This window comes from Aphelocoma coerulescens, chromosome 2 (assembly GCF_041296385.1).
Source record: "Aphelocoma coerulescens isolate FSJ_1873_10779 chromosome 2, UR_Acoe_1.0, whole genome shotgun sequence".
Lineage (NCBI taxonomy): Eukaryota > Metazoa > Chordata > Aves > Passeriformes > Corvidae > Aphelocoma > Aphelocoma coerulescens.
The window spans coordinates 24,173,262-24,191,684 of NC_091015.1; the positions used below are offsets into that span (position 1 = coordinate 24,173,262).

Below are 18,423 nucleotides of genomic sequence, written 5' to 3' on the forward strand. Positions count from 1 at the left end.
GCCGCGGGCGGGCGCGGTCAGGTGGCGCCCAACATGGCTCCGCCGTGCCCCGGCGTCTTGCGCGGCCGCTGAGCGCAGTCGGGGCGGCGGCGGGGCCATCATGCAGAAGATCAAGTCGCTGATGACCCGCCAGGTGAGCGGCGGGGGGGGCGGCGGGGTTCCGCCGCGGCGGTCCCGGGCTCTCCTCGGGGCCGCCGTGCCCGGGCACTCCGGGGAGCCGCCGGTGCGCGGGCATCGCCCTCTGCCCTGCCCGGGGAGGGAAGGCTTGGGGCGTGTGAGCTCTTGCTGCACACGCATCCACCTTGTTTTTCTCTTTACGCCGAGAAATGGAAGCGTGCGCAGGTGCCAACGCGTAGCTCGTGTCACAACAGAGAAATCGTTGTTGAAGATGACAGGGCCGGCCTGTGTCAGTTTGCTTTTTTGACATGTAATTTTGAGCGCTGGACTGTGGCTCTGTAACATGGCTTTGTCTGGCAGCAAATGCTTTTGGTCCAAAGGAAGGCGAGGCTGTGGAGGTGCCAGGGACATATTTGGGTGGGCACATAGTGAGTGTGTGCCAGAGCACTCGGTGTGTGTCTTTCAGCTCGCTGCTGTATGCCACTTGTACCAGTTGTCTGCACGATTATGTTGATCAGGCTTAGATCTGGACCAGTACTTCTAAGGTTGAGACTCTTTTAAAGGAAGTGTATCAGCAGAATATTCCAGTCATTCACATATATCAAATACCTCTGAAAAGAAGCCTGTTTATCCGTGTGTCTAATTGGAGAACTTAAAAAATCACTCGCATCACCCACTGCATCAGATATTCTAGATAGTTGTAGAAAAACATGGGAAAGTCAGAAACTTTTTTTTTCTAAAACTATGCCCTCAGAGTTGTGATGCTTATGCAGGAGGCAGGGCTTAAAAATGAACGCTGACGTGGAAATGAAATTGCCAAAATAATGTTCTGTTCCGCTTCAGTAGAGGGGTACATGATTCATTTTCAGCTTGACTAAGAGGAGTGCTGGGAAGCCTGCCCAGTGTGGAGATGATGTTGTCTGCAAATGATACAACTTAGGCAATTTTCAGGCCTTGGGAAGGTTCCATTTACCATTTGCTAAGTGAAACCTTTTATTTCTTCTGGAGATAAGCCACTAGAACTGTATATTTTTGAGAGGACTTGGGGAAGATTTTGTGTGAAATATGAGGAACTGCAGCAGTTGCTTTGCTTGTTCCTTACCTTGAATTTGTGATGTGTAGAGGTGAGTCACCTTTGATGGTGGCAACTGCAAAGGGAGGATGTTTTGAAATGATGTGCAAAAAAATCTGAGAATCAAAACCAAAATGGAGAGGTTTTGCATCTTGGGAAGATGAAACAATTGTAAAATGATGTAGTTACCACCAAACTGATGTACAGCACTTTGTCAGTTTCAAAGAACAAATAAAAAAATTTCTCACCATAAATTAACATAATATTTGCATAGGTCCATTTAGAAATTCAGGTACCAAGGGCCAGAAAGGGGCTTGGGAAAAATACTGTTAACGTCAATCACAAGAGCAGGAGGGAAGTCTGCCTGAAACTCGTGACTCACAGGAACACCCCAAAGTCTCAAGGGAAGCTGCAGTCAGAACCATATCTGAAACTTGAATGTATAGATTCATTTCTGCCTAGGTAGAGCTGGTAGAAAATATGCCCAGCAGGATGTTCTGTGGTATTGCTTCATGAAATGGTGAGATGCTGTTTCAGGTTGTCAAGAGAAGTTATGGATACCCCGTCCCTGGAAGTTTTCAAGGCCAGGTTGGGTGGGGCCCTGGGCAGCCTGATCTAGCGGAAGGTGTCCCTGCCCATGGCAGGGCTTGGAACTAGATGATCTCTAGATTCCTTCTAATGCAAACCTTTCTATGAAAATTGTGAATACATTTCATATTCAACAAACATACATGCTATTTGTGTGGCTATTTGTGTTTTAAGGAGTAGTAATTATATAAAGCAGCTAATGTGGATTATGCAACCTTTTCAGTTCAGTTACGTATAGGGAAAGCCAGTCCTCGTACAGGAATATGGTAAGTACAAAAATATGCCAACAAGCAAAAATAATCTTGCTACAGACTAGGTGGCCCTTAACTTGAATTCATTTATTTGATTCCATTAAACCATTAAGTTAGTGGAACAAAGTATGCTATGGTTTTTGGACACATGCTCATTCTAAAATTTAAGATAACATCTGGACATTGACAGGAGGATGTGAGTGAATTTATAAAGAAAATGTTAGTGAACTGTACTGAAAAGCTACATATTGCAGCATAAAACTGGAAATGCTTAGAAGTTTGAGGAGCATAATTTATGTACCAATGGTCTTGCTGAAATGTTTCTAGAATGAGGTCTTAACCTTCCAGCTACATGTCAGAGTATTAAGGGACCTGTAGATATCTATTCAACATCAGATAAAACTTGATTGCAAGATACATAAAGGAATCAAACTTGACTGATTATTAAAATTCTTTTAAAGGGTCTAAGAAGTCCTCAGGAGAGCGTTAATGACCTCAGTCCTATTGAAAGCTTTCGGATTCCTACTAAGGTATGATACAACATCCCTTCCCTCCCACTCTCTTTGGTTTTAGTCTTTCATTTTATAATTAAATGACAGTTGTGTTTCATGCAGCCAACTCACTCACATTGGGAGGTATCTCAGTAGGAAGTAAGTGTATAATAGTTTGAGTCTGTGATAAAGTCTGTAGAGAAGCCAAATCAGAACTGCAAGGCTGGATATAACAGGTTTCCCAGAGAAGCTGTGGATGCCACATCCCTGACAGTGTTCAAGGCCAGCTTGGATGGAGCTCTGAGCAACCTGGTCTAGTGAAAGGTGTCTGTGATGGGGGAGTTGGAACTAGATGATCTTTAAGGTCCCTTCCATGATTCTTTGATGATTCTTTGATGATTCTTTGATGATTCTTTGATGATTCTTTGATGATTCTATGATACCTAGAAGAGGAAGTTTTCTGTAGAAAGACATAATACCTTTTTTGACTGAGATACCTTACTTCATTGGCATACCCTGATTGCCCAGGGAAACTGTAATTCTTTTTCAACCACTCTGTTATTGTTGTTTCCCAAGCTGGTAACAGTTTTGTTTAGCAGCTTCTGTAACAAAAGGCTGAGGTAGGTATTTTGCATGCTTGAATTAAAGTGTGTTGGGTTAATGGTGAGTTGACTTTGAATTAGGTTATGTTTATTCTGATGATAATCAGCTCATGTGCAATATACAGATATTATTTGACTTTGTAGCTTATCATGGGAAATAACACTGAAATTTTATTTTTTTAATGCTTTTTGTATAGCTATAGAAGTGTGGCTTTGTTAGTTTGTGTGGGTTTCTATTTCCACAGCAGTAGCTGAGTGCTCTTCAGGAGGGCATTAAGTGGTGGTGTGGCTGTGTTCTATGGATAAGCTTTGTTGTTCTCTCCATCAGGAGAGTTGTTTTCGAAGTATAATATTTGTTTTGGTAGAGTGAGGGCTTTTTAATTAGTACTCTCTATACATACTGAACAAGGAAAGATCAAAAGGAGGTTCTGGGTATTTTGTATCAAAGATAAGGAATACCACAAACTTCTCTGTGATACTGCATTTCCTAGCTGGGGAAGGGGAGGGAGGGGTGGGGCAGAAAAGCAAAGTTTATAGATATAGTTATACATGATATGATATGATATTATATACATTAATTATTATATAAAATACATAGAGATATATTATATTGCTGTATAAAATATATATAGTTATATAATATATGTGTATATTGTTATATTAAATATCTACTGTTATAATATATTATAATACATAACAATATACTATATACATTAAGTTAGATACTAGAGAAGGGCTCTTCACCCAAGGGTGGTTGAGCACTGGAACAGCTCCCCAGAGTAAAGGTCACAGCACCAAGCCTGGCAGAGCTCAAGAAGTGTTTGGACAGTGCTCTCAGGCACATGGTGTGAATTTTGAGGATGGTCCTGTGCAGGGCCAGGAGTTAGACTTAATGATCCTTGTGGGTCCCTTCCAACTCTGTATATTCAGTGATTATAAGACAAATATAATCTATATCTTTGTATACAGATAAAATTAAAAGATTATGTTTGCATGTGTGTATACAGAAACATATATAAATACTTTACTACTTCTTTTATTTCACAGTGGTACGATGTTGCACTATACCTGCTGATTGAACCTGTTGAGCACGGACCTCATCCTGGTGTTTAGGATTAGCTTTTAACACAGGTGTTACCCACTTTCAGAATGGAGGGATATAAATCAGCAGCATATTCGTTTGTGTGTTTTTGGCTCATGACAAAGAGGGTGGCTGTGTCCAAATGAGTATAGCACAGACTTGGCCCCTGGTAATCTCTGGATAGAAGTGCACAGGCTGTTGCTGAACTTCAGCTTTTAACTAGATTAGAAACTGTTTAATTTTTTTTTTCTCTGAGTAGTATCAGTTAGCTTTTTTCAATGTCTTCACTTCCCAGTCTTTTAAGTGGTAGTGACTAGAATGCAGAAGATGTTTGCTTCTACTCCTTACCAGTAATGCTTCATTCAACAGAGCAATATTGGTTTTGCTGCTACAGGCTACACAGCATACAAAGAGTGTGGGAGTGTGACACACTGGGAAATAGCTGGGTAGACATTTAAAACTTGCTGAACTACATTTCAGATGAGTCTGCAATGAGTTGACTCTTCTGAAATATATTTCAGGGAATTGCCACAGGCTTCTAGACTGTAAACTCCTTTTTCCATAGAACAGAGAGACAAAATGATACAAGAAGTGTGTGGATGCAAGTGCTGTGTTTTATTTAGCAATGGCTTCTTTGAGTACACAAAGCTGTCAGACTTCTTTTTCCTTCTTTCTTTTCCTTCCCAGAAGTTGTCTTTCACTGATCTATTTAGGTGGCATTATGAGAGAGACCTGCTGCTGAGGGTTTCACTAATGGTAACCTGACAGGATAAAGTGTCTTTCCATGAAAGTATGATCCCAAAGTACTGGGAAAAAAAAGTACAATTGGTACCACAAGTGACACAAGTTTTAGGTAGGAGGTGAAGCCTCTTGTTGAATAAAACTTTGGAAAAATGAGTAGCCTGTGAAACAGTATCTTAGAAGGCTGTGCTGGCCCATTATTGCTTGGAGAGTTCCTACCGTGGAATGTGTGGATTGAAGTGAGCACTGTGGGGTTCACCTTGCCAATATGCTGCTCTACCTGGCCTCCTATGTATCCAATTGATTCAGTTTAGCAATGGCAAAGTTCTCTGCAAGGGTATTATCATGAGATTCCCTCTGTCACAATTTTTATAGGTTTTTTTATTCAGAATAGCACTTGGAATTGCTGAATTAACATAAAATGTTAAATGTGTTTTAATGCTGACTTTTTTTTTTTTTTTAAGGAAGATACTTATATGGCATAGCTAGAAAGGTTGTGAGGTGGAAAAATACCTTGAGGGATTTAATAGAACTTCTCTCTTTCTTTCTACAAAGTGTCTGAGTACAAATAGACAGAGCTAACCCGGCCCTTCGCCAAGACCCCTGAAACTATGAGCTTATTTCTATATAGTAAAATCATTTTTGTGTATCTAATTGAAAGGATGAGGAAAATGAAAAGGAATCAGCAAATAAACTTTAGCTAGGAATTGTTGCCTCCTTTAGTGGTGACTCAATAAATTGGCCTTCACTATGTTGGTTACTTCAAACCACTGGAGCATGATGTGCTGAAAGCTGCAGGTTATCATGGCAAAAAGTCTGGTGTCAGATATTGTAATTCATGTGGCAGCTAAAATTTATCCCGGAGAGTCGTTCTAACTAGACTGCTTTTCTAGAAGAAAATGAACAAGGTAAAGAAAAACCTTAAATATTTAATAAATATTTAATAAATATTTTCCTGGGTAGTGTTTTGGCAAGAAACCCTGAGACAAGATAGGATAAAACGGTTTCTTAGTAATTTTCCTAGTCACTTCAAATCCAGAATATGTGTCCATAATGGCTTTCTTAATGCATTTTTAGCAGATGTAAATCACCACTGACCTATGGCACTGAGATATTATTTCACCAATATGACAAGATATCAGTAGTCCAGAATTTCATATGATCCTAGGCATTTCTTCTCTGGTTAGTTTTTTTCTTTTTTACTTTTAGGAAACAGCCATGCAGGAACTTGTAGGCAAATATCAGATGATAAATTCAGTTATTCCATTTGCAATGGTTCAGTGGACCCTGTTGCCTCTCTTGGATAATTTTTAATTTTAGTTTCATATAGCTAAAACTCAATGTACTGTAAGATGTGAAACTAATTTACAGAAGGATGTACAATATAAAGCTACCATTTGTTAAGCAGTCTAGAGGGAAATAATTTTTTTTCTGTTTTAAAGGGCAGGAATGCATATGGCTAGTTAATAGCTCCATTGCTTTTTAAATTAAATTAATGAAAGAGCAGCATGCCATTGAATCTGAATGTGTGCATCCTCGGCCAATGCATGCACCCTCATGTGATGGAAACTGCAAAACCGTACGTTGAAAAATTGAAACAGACTCCGAAGGGACTATTTTTCAAAAATCTTTTTGCTCTCATCCCTAACCAGCCCTCCTCTCCTCTGTTCCTCATGATCACACTGAAATGTGAGGTGGAAAGGTGTCACTGCTGGTGGTGGTGGGTGGCTGGAGCTGAGAGGACAGTCCTGCCTGCCTGGAGTCCTGTGTGTCTCTTTGGTCCCGGTGTGGAGCTGCAGGCTCTTCCCTGCCAGCTTCCTGCAAACTTGTGTTGGCACCTTCTGTCGCCAGTGGTACGGAGCTGACCCAGCCTTTGCCCCTGTCTCAGCAGGGCCACGTTGTGGCTCTGGTGCGGGGGACGTGTGCTCGCTTGAGAGCGGGGCCACATCCAAACGCGCCTTTGAAGAGTTTGTTTAAAGAAATGCATCAGTTTCCTTTGATATTGTTATTTATTTTTGTTATATATATATAGTTATACAGATCTATAACGATATAACTATTATTTCCTTCTTTCTCTCCGTCTGTCGGTGCAGTCCATGCCCTTCCTCTGGCTGCGGGTGGGTTGCTGCGCTCATTGCGCTGGTGGCAGCGACTGCATCAGGCGTTTCAGACGGAGGTCGGAGGCGCCTGGAACTTCACGGGGAGGGAGAAGGTGGCTGCTCGAGGGCTTTTCTCCGGTTCCCGGCTGCTCCTCGATGTTTTTTCTCCCGTTCCTTGCTGCCCGATCGCGGCACGGAGCCGCCCGGCTGCGGGCTGGCCCGCGGCCCAGCGGGGGGCGCCCGCGCACCGCCGGCGGCAGCGCCTGAGGCCTTCCTTCGGCGTCGCTAGCGGGTGCTCGGGGACGCTAAATACGCTTGAAACCTGTTTTCCTCTGTATCAGAGCCACTGCTTTTTATTTCCTCACCGCCCCACCTTTATTTTTTTTTTTTCCTTTTTTTCCCCTCTTTTTTTTTCTTGTGAGAGGTATTTCAGAGGAGCAGCGGCTCCTCTGATGCTCTTCCAAACCGTCCACTTGTGACCCCTTGGCTGCCTCTAACTGCATAGAGAAACAGCCCCTTGCTGTGTATTGTAAGTGTCGCTTTGCCTCGGAACACGTACACACTGACCTTACCTCGGCTGACATGTGAAATAAGCAAGTCAGTGGTTCTTCAGTCATTTAATCTAAAATCGGGTACCACTAGCTGCTGAAATAAACCTTTGACCTCTTTGTGGTGAAAATACCAGCACCTTGCCTCACTGTAACAACTCAGCACTGTTGGGAGGCTCAGGGTCATTATGGGGCTCTTCAATCTGCTGGATTGCTTCACCACAGTTTAATTTCATTATCAAGCAATTTGATCTGTGTAATCTTTTTTTTTTTTTTTGATGAGAGAATATTCTAACACTTCTTCCTTTTGAGTCTTTGATAAAGGATTTTTCATTCTTTTTGAGGGAACAGCATCCAGGGGAGGGCCAGTATTAGTTGCAATGTGCAGTGCAGCAGGGGAATAGGAGGTTCAGGCTGAGTCCTTGGTTTGCTTCAAACACCAGAAGCATCTGGATTGTTGGGGAGACCTTGCAGATGAGATAGTGACAGCAAGGATGGGGATGCTTTTCTCTTGAATATTAGCTTTCAGAAAGCTGACAACACATCTCTGCTTAGACCGCTGTGCTAAAATCTGAGAGCTGTTAATCTTGTTCAAAGAAGGCAGGTCTGTTCTGGTTTTACCTGTAGAAATTCAAGTGTTTAATGGCATGACTTGTATTTCAGTAAATTGCGAGGGCTGAGCTGAAAAGTTACGCATTTGTAGTGACACTATCTACTTGTCGCTTACAAAGAGGGTTCTTCTGTTTTTAAAAGTTCAGGTTTTATTAGCTTTGTTTTTTGCAATTTTTTTCTCCTTCTGGAGAAATAGTCTGCCAGTTTATTTTTAGTTTATTATGAGAATTTCTAAAGTTAAGGAGGAAAAAACTGTGGACTCAACATGCACTTGGTGCTGTAAATGTATCGATGAAGAAGTGTTTAAGTGGGCTGCAACATGGAAGTCTACACTGTGTTTTTTGGAAAGTTTTTAATGTCTTGCTCTCCCTAATGGGAAGTACAAGCCACAGTGTACTGATCTTTCTGGTTTTTTGCTGTTGCTTCTTGTGCTAATGTTGGAAGTGGTTTTTGAAAGATGCTTGTTTTGTTGAAACATTGTTCTTTCTAGGATGTAATGTTGTTACATTATGGAAGTTCTTTTTTATTTTGTGCAGGAGGAGCTCAGAGAACTGCATGAAGAACCAACTGATCCTCAGGCACAACAGGAAATAATTAACAGCATTGAAGAAGTTTATTTTTCCAATGACTCCTTCGATATTGTGAAGTATGAGTTAGAGGTAAGCTGTCATCTTAAAAGAAAAAATGGTAGCTTAACAAAAATGAAGACCTAAAGTATGCTTGTTTTAATGAGCTGTTTTTTGTTTCTTAGGTCTTGCATTAATACAACACTGTATTCCCCTACATCATCTTGTAGTTGTATGGAGCTTCTAGCATAGAGTATTGGTGTATATATATAGTATATCGTCTCTTCTTTTAATGTGGTAGAATTAATATCAGATGTGCTAACAGGCATTTCATAATTTAAACTATAATGAAAAAGTCAAGAGAGCCAAGGAAAAAGTCTGTTCTATATTTTGGGTGTTTTATTAGCAAACTGACTGAGACAGTAATTTCTGTGATTGGGTGGTTGTGTGTACACATATATGGCGTAAAATAAAGTAACTTTGAGGTAATGACATTATTTAATGAGGCAATTATGACCGTATGTTGTGTAACAACACTAATTGATTTCAGTATCAATCATTTGAAAAAATGGATTAATTCTGCAAATTAGATTGCAGAAGCCATAAGAATGTTTCTTTAATGAAACTGATTGCCTAGCTAATACATTGAGTGAGTTAACATTCTTTAATTTCTCACTGATTTTAATTTATTGTTTAAATGCAGAGGCTTCCTCCAGTACTTAGTCTTCAAGAACTGGAAGAGTACAGAGACAAACTAAAACAACAGCAAGCTGCTGTAAGTAAAGTTTTTTCCTCTGTACCCTCACACAATTTGTTGTCTTGTCTGTAAGTCTAGCAAGAAGTGTAACTGAAAAAGTTTTGATTTCTTAAACACATTAGATATTAAATAGTTTTTTTAATATTATGTTGTGTGCCTTTATAGTGGAAAATCATCACCAAATCATATAATCATATGAAATCATGGAAGTAAATCTTAGTGTTAAGTATTGTAACAAGGAGCAAATGTGCTAACTTTCTTTAGAAACTTGACTTTTTGAATGTTTATCTTGCAGTGTTCAACACGGTGCTGAATAGTTCAGTAGTATTTCTTTGAGGGATTTCTGGCAATGTAAGACATAAAGTGTTTTAAATACTCTCTCTTTGAAGATGCTATTTTCTCTTACATTTCATTTGCCAATATGTTAATTGTTCACAAGGGTTTTTAGTGACCACTGATACACAGTTACTATGTAATAAACCAAATGAAATGTAACGAGTAGTCACTATGAGGAATGAAGAGAAATCGGAGTTGCGGATTTTGAAAGGTGCTTGTTACATTGCAGACTTTAAAATTTTCTATTCTTGTATTAATTGTTGTTCCATTGCTCTTTTGAGATGAATAACATGGTATGGGAAACAAATCTATTAACTGTGGAATTTGGAGAGTATCTGCAAGTAAAACAGAAGTAATAATCCTAATTCATGTCTTTAAATAAATGAAATTAGTTCAACCCTCTACAGCAGGAGAATGTTGCATTGTTAACAGTACATAGAAAGCAAGTGCCTTCTGCCTTAAACTGTTTTCCCCATAATATACCTATGAAGTTTTTAATGAGAAGTTGAGGAAATGAATACTCCATGTTTCTCACCAAGATTTCTAAGGAAAGAAGTTGGAAGTGAGTGAGAGGTAGTAGTTTTTTTGTGTTTGTTTGTGTGGTGTTGGTGATGTTTTTTTAAGTTTAAGAGGACATCTGCTGGTCACCTTGTTTTGCAAGGAAGTGCTCTCAAGACTGAGACGAGTTCACTGAGATATGCTGCATAATCCCAATACGTGTTATCAATGTCATGGCCGTTTTTGCTTGCAGAACAGGAACTGGCTGCCACTGGAGGAGTAGTTTCAGGGCATGGCTGCAAACATTTGAACTGGAAAGTGTGTGCAGCTAATGAATAATAGGGGAGAGAACTGAGCATGAGGTTTCCAGTAAATGTGACCAGATGTGTCTTTCTTTTAGAATAAAAACAGGTAAAAACTCTCAAAGCCAAAACTCTTGACAAGAAACATGTGCCTGGTTCTTCCCTCACCATCCCCCCCAGTCAGGATTGGTCCTTGGTTGTTTCTTTCTTAATCTCATCAAAATGTGTTTCTGGTAAGGGAAGAATTATTTCCTCCTTGGGCATGTGCCAAGGTGCTAAAATTTATGATATGATGTATTTCATGTCCTTATGTCATATTTTCAGGTAGAGTGTGAGAGACTGTTGCATATTTTGTTCTACTGTATCAGTTATTATCCATTTATCTTGTGATGGATCATTTAGAGTACTGTCTGCCATAAAGGACATTAGTGTCTTTCTTGGAAGACAAAACTGCAGGATGTTATATGTTGTTATTTCAGTCCTAAAAATATTTTGATGGTGAATAGATTATTCAAGAATAATAGAGGATAGAGGCAAGAATAATAGAGGATATTCAAGAATAGAGGATTCAAGAAGCCTGTTGACATATCACACAGTACCTCTCTTTTTGCAAAAAACTAAATACTGCCTTTTTCGCTTCAGTGTCTGTATTACAGCTGGCATAGGGATTTACAATAGTAGTTTGGAGATAACAGCAACTTCTAAATTTCTCCAATGCAAAGCACTTATATGAGCATGAATTACAGGTGCTAGAGCTCTGATCTTCTACTTCTCACTGACTGTTACCATCTGCTTTTGCCCAGCTGATCTTGGTCATCCCTTTGTTTTCAGGGTCACTATAGACTTCTTATTTTCTGTAGTTTGCTCATTAGTTTTCCATTCCACTGGAAGGATCCCAACTTGCTCAAACTTTTTAAAATGTATGTATCATGACAACTTTAATTTGGAATTGTCTTGGTACAGACTATTTGGATTAGAAAGGCTTTTTAGTTGTATATCTGCTAGACTTCATTTTAATTAGTAATCTAATATCCTTAGCTATATTGTTTTTTCTTTTTCATCAGGAGATGAAATATTTTTTACTGATGTGATTAGGAAAGAGAAAATTGTTTGTCTCTTCAGCAAATGTTGTTGGCAGGCATTGATAACCACAGTCACCTTCAGTGTTGGCTAGCAGTTGCAATTCAGGATTCCAAGACTTAGCACAATTGCATGGAAGATGCCAAAAGGGGTGTGACAGTTTGGAGATGAATGAAGTAATTTGGGATAATATTGCTCATCTGAAAAAATATCTGAGAGAATAGCTTGGAAGCTCAGAAAGAAAAGTAGCATCACTAAGCTCTGGGAAAGGAAAAAAGTGCCTGTGGCAAGTGCTTGACAGTGTTGAGGTTGTTATTAGTTAAGGGTAACTGAGGACTTGCAAAACAAAGAGTGTAAGAACTGAAAATGAAACGTATCTTTTATTCACGTGTACTGCTTGAACATTGCTTAACATGAAGAATCAAACAGTTAAGTTTGTACTAGAGCATTGAATAACTAGCAGGTATATCCATGTCCTAAAGTTTTTTACAGGTACAGGACTAGAATGAATAATATGTTGAAAAAAAGGTGAAAATTTCACAGTGCATAGACTGTGGAGTGAACAAAATTTCTTAAGAGCCACAAGGTCATGTAGGCTTGTGTAGCATTTGGCCTGATAATATCCTATCCTGACCCCACCTCCCTCTGGAGTGGTTCTTTTGCTGTCCTGCAGAGGAAGGCTGTAGTAGTTATAGAACATCTACGAGGTTAAGAACAACTGAAAAGTTTTAAAATTGCTTTGTGGTTCTGGCCTGCTTTTGATAGGGAAGGAGAAAAGCATAGCTGGTTATGCTCCTTGTCAAGATTGCCAGCCAATGACATCCCAATATTCTGAAGACCATTTATGTGCAAGTGCTCTTCCAGAGGATGGGAATGGAGCTGGTTGAGCCAATATGAGTCTGTTACAGAAATGCTGATTGAAGAGCTCAACTTTGTGCTATATTTGACTAAGCAGTCAAGTTTAGAAAAACCTCTTTGTTTCTCTTTGCCAGTAGTGCATTGTGGGCTGGCTGTCATAGCCAGTTTCATTTTATTTTCATTTCTGGGAGTATTGTTCCCCCAAAAGAATATAGAGCAATACCGATAATTCCTTTGTTATGTTTGAAACTGTTTCTTAAGTATTTTTAGTCCTTGCTGAAAAACAAAATTAAATACACTATTCTCAAGCTTGCATTTATAAGACTGGTAGTGTTGGATTTTTTTTTAAGCTTCTGTGTTTGTGCAGAAGAGATTGATTAAGGTGGCAATGCCCAGTTTTTAAGTTCAATACAGACAGCAGATTTCAGGAGCATTCTACTTAGAATTCTACTCAGAGCAATGGAGAAAATTTTAAAATATACATATTCTGTGTTCTAAAGAAAGGGTATAATGTGTAGAGGGTGAATATTCATTTTGACGTAGTTTTAATTTAATGCAATATCAGTCTGAAAGGTAGGTGTCCTCATGGCTCTCTTAGATCTCCACGTGTTGTGGTTTAACTCTAGATGGCAATGGAGTATCACTCAGTCTCTCACTCGCTTCCCTACCAGCAGGGTGGGGGTGAGAATGGGAGGAGTAAAAGTGAAAAAGCTCATGGGTTGACATAAAGGTAGATAATGCAAAAGAAATAGCTGAAAAATAGGTAAAACATAAGCAAGTGAAGCAAAACAAGGAATTAATTCACTGCTTTTCATGAGCAGGCAGCTGTTAAACCTTCTCCAGGAGAGCAGGGCTCTATCATATAGCAGTAATTTGTGAAGACAAATGCCAATCACTCTGAGCGTTACTCCCTTTCCTTCTTCTCCCCCCGGTATATGCTGAGCATGACACCATATGTTCGGGGTATCCCATGGGTCAGTTGGGGTCAGCTGTCTCAGCTATGTCCCCTCTCAGTAGTTTGTGCACCCCCAGCCCACTTGCAGGCGAGGTGGTTCGAGGAGTAGAAAAGGCATTGATCCTCTGCAGGCGCTGCTCAACTCAAACACGTCTGTGTTATCAAAACTGGTTTCAGCCCAAGTCCAAAACAGCCCCATACCAGGTTCTTTGGAGAAAATTAACTACCCCAGCCCAAGCCAGCACACCATGCTGTATGGTTAACTTAAATTTGTACTCTTGCAATAGCATGAGCAGAATGTAAACACTTGCAGTGTCCCAAATTATTTCTATTTGCTATTCTAGCATATTGCTCAACAAGCAGATAGTTAAGTGAGTAGTCTAAAAATGCCCACTAATCCCTAGATGGAATTGTGAACGTTTTTCTTATCTTGGCTCTAAGGAAAGCTGATTATAATTTTTATGATTTTTTTCAATATGTGATGGAATATTTATTAATACATTTGAAAAATGCAGAATTTAATGATAATCACAAACATGTAGAACTTTAGTATGGGGATAGCCTACTTAATTGAGATTGCTATGTATCACATGGAATATTCTTCTTTTTAAGGTATCTAAGAAAGTTGCAGATTTAATCCTTGAAAAACAGCCTGCATATGTTGAGGTAAGACAACTAACAGTTACTTTTCAAGAATAAACTGTTCAATTTTGTGCTGTTATAATGCTGCAGTTGTGTTGTTATGGTAGTACTATTTGTAGTAGGGATGCTAGTGCTTGGTTGGAACCAGCTATTTTTGTATGCTAAAGCTCTGTCTCTATAGTGAAAACCAAGTTGGCATATGCTCATTTTAAGAAGGCTTTCTGAAGACTTGAATTCACAGGCTTGGCTAATACCTATAATGGACTTGGAACAGGAGCTGCTTTAGTGCCTGTGCTTAGGAGTGGTTTCACATCTTAGTCCATAAGAGAAAGCAGCAGTGACCTTTCATAAGATCACTTAACTGCCACTACTCTCAGGCAGTTGTGAGAGTCACAGAATCACAGAATATGTTGTGTTGGAAGGGACCCACTAGGATCATCCAAGCCCAACTCCTGGCCCTGCACAGAACCGTCCCCAAGAGTCACACCATGTGCCTGAGAGCATTGTCCAAATGCTTCCTGAACTCTGCCAGGCTTGGTGCTGTGACCACTTCCCTGGGGAGCCTGTTCCAGAGCCCAACCACCCTGTGGGTGACGAACCTTTTACTGATATCCAACCTAAACCTCCCCTGCTACAACTTCAGGCCATTCCCTTGGGTCCTGTCACTGTGCCCCACAGAGAAGAGATCAGTGCCTGCCCTCCTCTTCCCCCTCATGATGAAGTTGTAGACTGCAGTGAGGTCTCTCCTCAGTCTCCTCTGGGCTAAAAAGACCAAGTGACTTCAGCCACTCCTCATACAGTTTCCCTGCAAGGCTCTTCACCATCTTCATTGCCCTCCTTTGGATGCTCTTCTTTATGTCTTTCTCATACTGTGGCACCCAAAACTACCCCCAGCACTCAAGGTGAGGCTGCCCCAGTGCAGAGCAGAGCAGGACAATCCCCTCCCTTGCCTGACTGGTGATGCTGTGCCTGATGCCTCCCAGGACACGGGTGGCCCTCCTGGCTGCCAGGGCACTGCTGACTCGCGTTCAACTTGCCATCGACCAGGACCCCCCCAGGTCCCTTTGCACAGTGCTGCTTTCCAGCCTCTCATTCCCCAGTCTGTCTCTACATCCAGGGTTGCTCCCTCCTAGGTGCAGAATCTGGTGCTTTTGCTTGTTGAACTTCATCCTGTTTGTGATTGCCCAGTCCTCTAATTTGTCAGAACTTAATACAGTTGGTGATTGCCCAGTCCTCTATGGTCTCTCCGCAGGGCCTCCCTGCCTTCAAGGGAGTCAGCAGCTCCTCCCAATTTTATGTTGACTGCAAACTTGCTGACTATCCCTTCCAGTCCTGTGTCCAAGTCATTAATGAAGACGTGGAAGAGCCGAGGGCCAAAGATGGAGCCCTGCGGAACCCTGCTAGTGACAGATCACCAGCCTGATGTCACCCCATTGACTAAACCCTTTGTGCCTGAACTGTGAGCCTGTTGCTCACCCATCACGTGATGTGTTTATCCAGCTGTGTGCTGGATATTTTTTCTGGAAGGATACTATGAGAGACAGTATTGAAAGCTTTGCTGAAATCCAAAAAGGTTACATCAACTGGCTTCCCTTGATCAACTGGGTGAATTACCTTGTCATAAAAGGAAATCAGGTTTGACAAGCAGGATTTTGCTTTCATCAAGCCATGCTGGCTGTGACCAGTGACTGCGTTATCTTTCAGGTGTTTTTCAATACCTCCCAGAATAATCGCCATAACTTTACCAGACACTGAAGTGAGACTGACAGGCCCATAGTTTTTGGGGTTCTCCTTGTCCTTCTTGAAAATTGGGACAATGTTTGTCAACTTCCAGTCAGCTGGGACCTCTCTGGATGCCCGAGACTGCTCAAAAATCATTGAAAGAGGTTTTACAATGACATCAGCCAGCTCTTTGAGGATTCTTGAATGAATCCCATCAGGCCAAATAGATTTGTAGACATCCAGCTGGAGCAGGAGATCCTACAAAATTTCAGGGTTGACTAGGAGTTGATCATTCTTGCTGTCGTGATCCTCCGACTCAGACCCCTTTGGTCTGTCATCCATGTTGAAGATGAAAATGAATAGAGTCTTAACATGTCAAAGATCTCCAAGAGCAAAACTGCTTTAGCTGCTTGCTGTAGAGTATTGGCATGGCTTCTCTTCTTTCTCCCAAAATGTATTTGCAACAGGTGTTGTAACAGTTCTCTAAGGGAAGGTGCTTTTTTTCCTACTCATTTTTTCTTCATACTGTCCCTATAACATTTGGTCAGGACTTCCTGATTCTATCTGATCATTACATGAAATGACATGGAGAATTCTGCAAAGTGAAAATGGTGATTAAGTTAGTCCGAGAATGATCATGTGGTGAATACTTTTGTTGGTACAGTACATGTGTCACCACTGTTAAACTGGTGATTATGGCAGTTCTCATTTTGGGCAAGAAGCTGGAGAGAGTGTGGAAGAAAAAAGATGGCTTTCTGGCTATTAACCTGTGGTAGATGTCAAGGAGCTGCAAATATTTTCCTCTTTTATCCAGAGGTCACAATGTCCTCTTCTGTTCTCTTGTTCTTATGGCCAGCGCAACCAGCCTTAGAGAGGTTGCTATCTGTGTTCTGGCACATTGCCTGGTAAAAGGAGTGCTGCTGTTTAAAGAAAAATGGAGGGGGGAGAAGTGACCATTGCTTGCGTCATATCCTGCAATAGCAGGTGGAAGAAAAAGGCTGTAACAGTAATGTTGTTTCAGTTTTAGTTAAAGGAGTCAGGTGGGAGGCTATTGCAGAAAGAGGCTGCTAAGTGCTATTCTGGTTGAGCCTTCACAAGATAGTGGAGAAGGGGCAGAAAGGGTAATTGTATGGTATAAAAATCTTCTGGTATTTTTTCACTGTTGTGCAGGTTTGAAATTGATGTTTTTGAGTGAGTGCTGCTTTTTTGGAATCCAGCAGCTTCTGTTTGAAAACCTCTCACTGCATAATGGAACTGCGGCACGTTCTTGCATTTTCCTGTGTAATGTTCAGTCTCATAATCTGAAGGTTGTGAGTTTGATCCTCACACGGGGCACCAGTTATGAATTTTCCTGTTTTTTGCTTTTCTCTTCTTTGCTTCTGTTTCACGAGTTCTTTTACTCAGAGTTTGAATTAAAATGCAGGAGACCGAGAATTCTTGTTCGGACTTAGTTGTTTATTATATCTTATCTATAATACAGCTGCACGGGAGTATGCCTCCCAGGTAACAGAGTGGAAAATGGCCATGAGTTCTAACTTCCAAGGCTTTTTAAGGTCTAAATTAACCAATTATGAAATACCAAGTAACTTGTTTTTATTTATAATCCAATTACTAACTTTTCATGTCCTGCAGTGCGGGACTTTTGACCCAATAGCATAATCCCTAGATTTGTGAAGAGGAAGGAGAAAGGAAGAAGAAGATCCACACCCAAATTCCTCCATATTGTAACCTAATATTACCTATATCCCCTAAATCTAATTTTTTACATCTCTACATATTCCACCCAGTGATATAAGTTTTAATTACACAGCAACAACCTCAGTGTTATCACACAATTTAGGGAGCTTTCCCCAAGGTTTCGGGTCAAATACAGTGTACTTCTGAGGATCACTGTCTGTCAGCACTGAAAGGCTGAAATTCTCAGAACCCAGGGTTCCAGCATTCTTACTGCAGCAACATCTTAGTGAGGCACACCTGTTTTATACCTAGAAGTGCTTTCAGATGTTCCAAAGGGACAGTTAAAAATCCATTGTGCCAGTAAAAATCTTATAAAAACTTTTATTAAATGCATCTGTGCCTGATGTCAGTAATTCTTCAGTGTTACTTATGGGCACAGGCCTGCACAGAGTTATTCTTGTCAGGAGACTTATCGGAGATTTCTGGTGGGCATTATAGGACTCACTTTCCCACTGATTCATGAAATGAACCTCCTGATGTGCTGTGTGAACTTGTAATGGCAGCTCCAGTTCAGTGTTCAGCTACACGAACAGATCATTAGAAGAATCAAAAATGCAGCTGAACACATCTTCTGGACCCATTTTCACTGTGCAAAGTGTAGTTTAGGGATATCATGGTTTGAACCCCATGCCTAGTATGAAGTACTGGTCTACCATACACTCCTGTGGTCACAAGAGGCATGGCACAGACACGTCATAAGGGATTTACAATTTTCTGTTCTTGGAGGAAAGACATGCTTTAGGAACAACCAGTGGGTGGAAGATTGTT

The 18,423-nt window shown here is 40.7% G+C and overlaps 1 protein-coding gene across 1 annotated transcript in view; it reads left to right on the top strand.

Annotated features, from left to right (window-relative positions):
• VPS50 (VPS50 subunit of EARP/GARPII complex) overlaps positions 1-18,423 on the top strand; it is an 86,110-nt gene continuing 67,687 nt past the window's right edge. Inside the window, exons 1-5 of the mRNA XM_069006834.1 lie at positions 1-133; positions 2,490-2,558; positions 8,739-8,861; positions 9,472-9,543; positions 14,167-14,220. Coding sequence (XP_068862935.1) covers positions 101-133; positions 2,490-2,558; positions 8,739-8,861; positions 9,472-9,543; positions 14,167-14,220 — 351 coding nt within the window. The 5' untranslated portion in view covers positions 1-100. The remainder of the gene's footprint in view (positions 134-2,489; positions 2,559-8,738; positions 8,862-9,471; positions 9,544-14,166; positions 14,221-18,423) is intronic.